We start from the raw sequence: 6,900 nt of genomic DNA on the forward strand, positions 1-6,900 counted from the left end.
AATGCATAAGTATCTGATGCTCCTAGCATTAATTAAGGCTTAGAGCATCAGACCGTTATGTATCTGACCGGAGGCCATGAAGAGGGTTCGGGCAGCCTCCCCCGGCCAAAGGCCCACCACGAAATTTCCCTGTAGGATCTATGACCAGTCTGCCCCATTTCTATTCCATGTCCTAGCAGTATGGGACACATCTGAGTTTACATGCTGGCATTTTAACAGTATGGCTCTCGGCTGTGAGTGAAAGCTCAAACATGCCCGCTTATTCTTAGACACCACCCTTCTGGAAAATGCTGAAATTATCATAAAACCAGTCTAGACCTGTGTCTTGTCTGCCAATCTTAAGACTCCTCTGTAATTCTAATAATGTTCCGTATCTTAGCCTTGACTAAAGACCACTAAAAGAAGACTACTATGAGTGGTCTACTACATTTATGATATGGTTGCATTTGAAAGGGGTTTGCGTTTTCCAATTACAGCACCATTCTTGTCCTTGAGCTATTTCACATATTTCAGCATTATAAGCCATAGCATTCCTAATACAGTTTGGGACTCTACACGTATCCTTCTGTACATCTCCATTTATGAGCACGTTTCTCCATCCTCTTTTATTATTTTTAAGTATTTTTATATTCAATATAAAAAATATATGCAAAAAATAAAACCAAGCCATATAATACCGTGCAGTAACATGTAAATGATAGCACCACCTCACTGACCTCTCATCCATATGGGTCCTGCTTCGCAGTCCTTAAAGAGAACAGCGTTTTTGTGCTTCCAAGTGAAGTACATTTGAAAAATCATCCACGAAATGGAGATTACCATCATGATGGACAGAAAGACAAGAAAGTCAAATTCAAAGATTTCAACGTCTTCTGTGTACACACAAGTTGCCAAAGCCCCACCAAAGAGTAAGACGTTGGAGCCCAGAAGTCCAGACACGAGTCGTCCACCTTTTTTCCAGTCATCCCCATTTCTCTCTTGTGTGTTGTCCTTTAGTTGGTCACCAAAGGTGTGCAGGTCTAGCTTCCTTTCCATGGTCATTAGGTCAGCAGTAAAATTTTAGGTATATTTTGGGTTCCAACAATTGGTACAAGATCGCAATGACTGCTTTTCCGTGGTGTCTTCTTTTTGGGTTGTCTTACTTCCTCTTATGATTCCCCGTGTCTTTGATTCTCCATTTACTCCATCCACTCAAATGAACGCGTACTGTTGAATCAACCAGGACAGTGTTTGACTGGGAGTATCAGACCTGTTAAGTAGCATTTGGGAGGAGTTACCTGTGATATAAGGTCAAGTGAGAAAAGACCAAAGACCATAGGAGGAGGAAGCAGTTACAGTGCATATAGGTGCCAGATGATGGTGCTGGAGGGGAAGGAGTGGCAGACAAATGTATTCAGATTATGTTTGTGTTCTTCTGAGGCAGCTCTGAATATAATACTCAGATGTTGGCATCACATTAGTATTTTGAAATAAAAGAGCAGATTGGCATTTATTGATCTGTGCTACATTGTAGTCTTTGGATGGATTTTGATATTTGTGTAACCTTAGTTAACATTTAACAAAGTATACTATTTGGAATTTCACCAGATGTTTTACAAAAAGTGAATTATAGGAAGGTCCAAGACATGAAGTTACAGGGAAATATGGTTCCCAGCCAGACCCTCAATCTGATGACCACACAAATATGCCTAATAATTGGATATATAGTATATACTGATATTATTTAGTTATATTCACCCATTGAGTGATATCAGTATTCGCTCATTGTGTCCCTTGTTGGCATATCAAAGGCTACTTTCACATCTGCGTTTTTAATTCAGTTTTAAGAGCCGGCAGAGAATCTCTAAAACCTGAATTAAACTAATCTGTTTTGTCCCCATTCGTTGTCAATGGGGACAAAATTGATCAGTATGCATCAGTTCAGTTGCGTTTTGGGGCCGGACACAAAACCGCTGCAAGCAGCGTTTTTCTATCCGGTTTGCAATACTAAACAAACCTGAACAGGCATGAAAATCAATGTAAGGCTACTTTCACACTAGTGTTTCTATTTTCCGGTATGGAGATCCATCATTACTGATAATACAACCGTCTGCATCCATTATGAACTGATCCGGTTGTATTATCTTACCCAAGACTGATCCGTCATGAACTCCATCGAAAGTCAATGGGGGGACGGATCCGTTTTCTATTGTGTCAGATTGTGTCAGAGAAAACTGATCCCTCCCCATTGACTTGCATTGTGGGTCATGACAGATCCGTTTTGCTCCATATCCCAGGACGGAAAGAAAACCGCAGCATGCTGCGGTTTGCTCTCCGGTATGAGAACGGAACGAAATGAATTTTGGAGCATTCCATTCTGTTCAGTTACGTTTCACCCCCATTAACAATGAATGGGGACAAAACTAAAGCGTTTTTTTCCGGTATTGAGACCCTATGACAGATCTCAATACCGGAAAATAGAAACGCTAGTGTGAAAGTAGCCTTAAATGGAACTGATCTTTTTAATTCAGGTTTTGAGTTTTTGCCGGATCTCAAAACCTAAATTAAAAATGCAGATGTAAAAGTAGCCAAAGACAGGAAGAGCATATTGTAAAAGCAGTTGGTCAATATGGCCCACAGATTGGAAGATACTTGGATGGTCATAGGGTGGAGTCAATGGTGGGGGCTGGGACACAGGAAGACATAGGCTTTGTGAAACTTGGGCTTTCCCCTTCAACCCCTGGACCAACAGCACTTCAGGAGCAAGCTAAGTTATATTGTATGTGTGATTTCTGTGTAGTAGTTATATTCCATTTACACGTGGGACTGTGGATCCTGCGGCTTGTACGTGTTTATGGAGGTCTAGAATATATATATGCAGCAGTCTCTATAGGTACATGTACTAATGGTCAGGTACTGGATGTGAGTCGGTTAGAAGAGTAGATCCAGTAGACGGTATATGTTGGGATCTCGATATATTGTATATACCAGAAGTAGGCAACTCCAGGTACTCCAGCTGTTTTGAAACTACAACTCCCAGCATGTGTACTTGCACTGCTCTTCTCAGAACTCCCACAGAAGTAAATGGAGACTGCTGGGAATTGTAGTTTCACAACAGCTGGAGTGCCAAATGTTGCTGATCCCCTGGCAGTGGCGTCTCTAGCGTTCAAATTTTGGGGGGCACACTGGGGGCCAGGACAAAAGTAGGGGGGGCAGCTATAACAACGATACATTTACACAAGTACGCTTAGAAATGCTGCAATACTTTACCCAATACCTAAAACCGCAACAGGGAAGAAAAGTCCTGCTGTCTGTGGTTTAAAAAAACAATCACTCAGATTTCAACATGTCCTAGTTGCCTGTGGATGACACTTTTATAGGGAGGGGGATCTGTGGAGGACACTGCTATGGGAGGGGGGAACTGTGGATGACACTGTTATGGAGGGGGATCTGTGGATGACACTGTTAGGCCTCATGCACACGGCCGTGTTCCGCGGCCTAGAGCGGTCCGTGGTATGCCGGGCTGGATTCCTGTTCAGAGCAGAAGCGCACGGCGTCATTGGTTGCTATGACGCCGTGCGCTTCATGCCGCCGCTGCACTACAGTAATACACTATATGAGTGTTCCTGCTCTGAACAGGAATCCAGCCCGGCATACCACGGACCGCTCTCGGCCACGGAACACGGCCATGTGCATGAGGCCTTATAGGGAGGGGGATCTGAGGATGACACTGTTATGGAGGGGGATCTGTGAATGACACTGTTATGGAGGGGGATCTGTGGATGACACATACCTTATATAGCATCTTATGCTATATGTGTCATCCACAGATCCACCCCATGACAGTGTCTTCCACAGATCCCCTCCCTATAACAGTGTCATCCACAGATCCCCCGCATGACAGTGTCATCCACAGATCCCCCTCCCTATAACGGTGTCATCCACAGTTCCCCCTCCCTATAACAGTGTAATCCACAGATCCCCCTCCCCGCCTCTCACAGGAGTGTACATTTGACATTTCTAAACTGTAATCCATATCCTGCAGTAACTTTAACTTTAAATCAGGATTAAGCGGCCGCTCATCTCTACTAGTACCTTAACCTTACACCACTCGGCTAGCTTCGGTAACAGGGCCAGGCTACAGCCTTCAGGTACTGCCTGTTAGTTGTTACTGAGCGAGAGCTGATTTCTGCAGGTCAGAGGATATGGATTACAGTTTAGAAGAAATGTACACTCCTGTGAGCGGTCCAGTGGCGGATCCAGAGCCTGGTCTCAGGAGGGGCACTTCCAGATTATTTTCTGTCTGCCGCCACAAATCAATGGTACTTATAGAACAGACTACACAGTGTAGCGGTATACTGTATATTTTGTGGCACAGTGTATGCTATATGTGTATAAAAACAATGGTACTTATAGAACATACTACACAGTGTAGCGGTATACTGTATATTGTGTGGCACAGTGTAGAGGTATACTGTATATTGTGGGGCACAGTGTAGCGGTATACTGTATATTGTGGGGCACAGTGTAGAGGTATACTGTATATTGTGTAGCACAGTGTAGCGGTATACTGTATATTGTGTGGCACGGTGTAGAGGTATACTGTATATTGTGTGGCACAGTGTAGCCTATATGTGTATAATATAAACATATTTCACATGAAAACTTACAATTACTTGGCTTGGCCCTTGGGGATCTCGGACACCACTTGGCCGGGGGCTCGGTGGAGCTGATGTGTTTTATCCTAATGAGAAAGATTTCATAATAAGGATTTGGAGAAGGGGCAGAGGGATAGCAGAGCAGGGAGAGGCTGGTGCTGCTACTAGGGGGTCATACCATGGGGGAGTAATAAAGCCCACCATAATGCCCCCCAGTAGAAATAATTCTCCTTATAATGGGACAATGCAAAAAATACCTCCAGTTGAGCTAATGTCCCCATAATGTGCCAGTATAAAATACCCCTATATAGTGCCCCCAATAAATGCCCTCATAGTGCTCCTCTCCCCCCTTCCTCCTAGTGCCCCATAGTATAAAATGCCCCATATATCGTACCCAGTAGATGCCCTCAGTGTCCCCCATAATATGCAAGTATAAAATACCCCTTCTTAGTGCCCCCCATTGATGACTCCATAGTACTCCTCTCCCCCCTTCCAAATGCTACTGTACAGAGCCCCCCATATAAAATACCCCTTCTTTTTGGCCTCAGTAGATACCCCTATAGTGCCCACCAATAATGTGCCAGTAATAAGTGCCCCTAATAACATGCCAGTAATAAGTGCCCCCGATAACATGCCAGTAATAAGTGCCCCCAATAACGTGCCAGTAACAAGAGCCCCCCATGTGCCAGTAACAAGAGCCCCCCATGTGCCAGTAACAAGAGCCCCCCATGTGCCAGTAACAAGAGCCCCCCATGTGCCAGTAACAAGAGCCCCCCCATCATCTGCCAGTAATAAGTGCCCCCATCATGTGCCAGTAACAGGAGCCCCCCCATGTGCCAGTAACAAGCGAGAGCCCCCATGTGCCAGTAAGAGCCTCCCTATTATGTGCCAGCCCAGTAACAAGAGCTTAGATCCCCCCCCCCCAATGTGACAGTAACAAGAGCCCCCCCATGTGCCAGTAACAAGAGCCCCTATGTGCCAGTAAGAGCCCCCCCATCATGTGCCAGCCCAGTAAAAAAAACATTTATACTTACCTCCATGTCAGTGATGCGATGCTGGCCTCTTCTGGCCTGTGTCCCACGCTGTATGGCTCAGGCAGGGCGATGACATCATGGCGCTGCCTGCGCCAGCCTCTGATAGGCTGCCTGCCTAGTGCCTGCAGCCTATCAGAGGAAGGGGAAGGGACACACCTCTCCCTCCCCTGCCCCGCCGCACTAGAACAGGCAGATGACTATGGAGATGAGCGCAATGGAAGCGCTCATCTCCCAGTGCCCGGCTGTGGCCGCTCAGTTGGGGGGGGCACACCATGATGTAGGGGGGCCGTGGCCCCCTCTGGCCCCCCCTTGGCGATGCCACTGTCCCCTGGTATATACATACACATTATTAGCCACATTGGCTAAGCATCCAGAGAGGGCAGGAACAGAGGCGGCTGTGTGTGGCGGTGTATTCCATGTAATGTCTTGTATCTGCATCTTCTTGTAATGTCCATTGCTTTGTCATCTCTATGTTACCAGTAAAGTATTTTTCTATATAAGTATCTGCAAGGGTTGTATATTACCCCTGGGGTATATGAAGGACTGGAGGGGTGTATATAATACACAGAATAAGTGGGTTATACAGGAGACAAAGGCAACAGTCTAGGAACTAAAAAATGGGACAGAATACGGAGATAGATATAAATCTCCAATTTCCAATAGCAAAATCTCCCATTATCACTTGACCTAACATGAGTTGTCTGATTTAGAGAACTAATTTTGTAGCTGCCCTCTTTAACTTCCCCACTACCCAGCATCCTCTATACTCTTCTGGCCACTGTGGATCGCTGCCTCCTCGAACTGCTAGTGTTACTCATAAAGCACACTGGATTCTTAAAAGGGTAGTGTGCACCCATGCTGCTGTGTCCCAGCCTATTCTGTAGTGCCAGACTATCTAACCATTTCCAGGCGGGGCCATTTGCCCCCATCCTGACCAGGCCTAATTTTGCTAATCTGACATGTGTCACTTTATGTGCTAATAACTTTGGAACACTTTTACTTATCCAAGCCATTCAGAGACTGTTTTCTCGTGACACATTGTACTTCATGTTAATGGTAAATTTTAGTCAATATGTTTTACCTTTATTTATAAAAAAATTCTAAAGTTAACGAAATTTTAAAGAAATTCACTGTTTTCTAAATTTGAATCTCTCGGCATTTAAGACAGATAGTGATACCTCATAAATAGGGATGAATGAACCCGAACTGTAAACTGAACATTTTCGTAA

General features: G+C 44.9%; 1 protein-coding gene across 2 annotated transcripts in view; it reads right to left on the reverse strand.

The window, feature by feature from the left end:
- Positions 1-1,339, reverse strand: part of LOC122941186 (proton channel OTOP2-like) — a 52,036-nt gene extending 50,697 nt beyond the window's left edge. Inside the window, exon 1 of one of the 2 annotated variants that reach the window (XM_044298234.1) lies at positions 717-1,339. In XM_044298234.1, the coding sequence (XP_044154169.1) occupies positions 717-1,041 (325 nt within the window). In that variant the 5' untranslated portion in view covers positions 1,042-1,339. The remainder of the gene's footprint in view (positions 1-716) is intronic. The other variant, XM_044298233.1, reaches the window with a different exon arrangement.
- Between the last annotated feature and the right edge of the window lie 5,561 nt (positions 1,340-6,900).

This window comes from Bufo gargarizans, chromosome 6 (genome assembly GCF_014858855.1).
Source record: "Bufo gargarizans isolate SCDJY-AF-19 chromosome 6, ASM1485885v1, whole genome shotgun sequence".
Classification (NCBI taxonomy): Eukaryota; Metazoa; Chordata; class Amphibia; order Anura; family Bufonidae; genus Bufo; species Bufo gargarizans.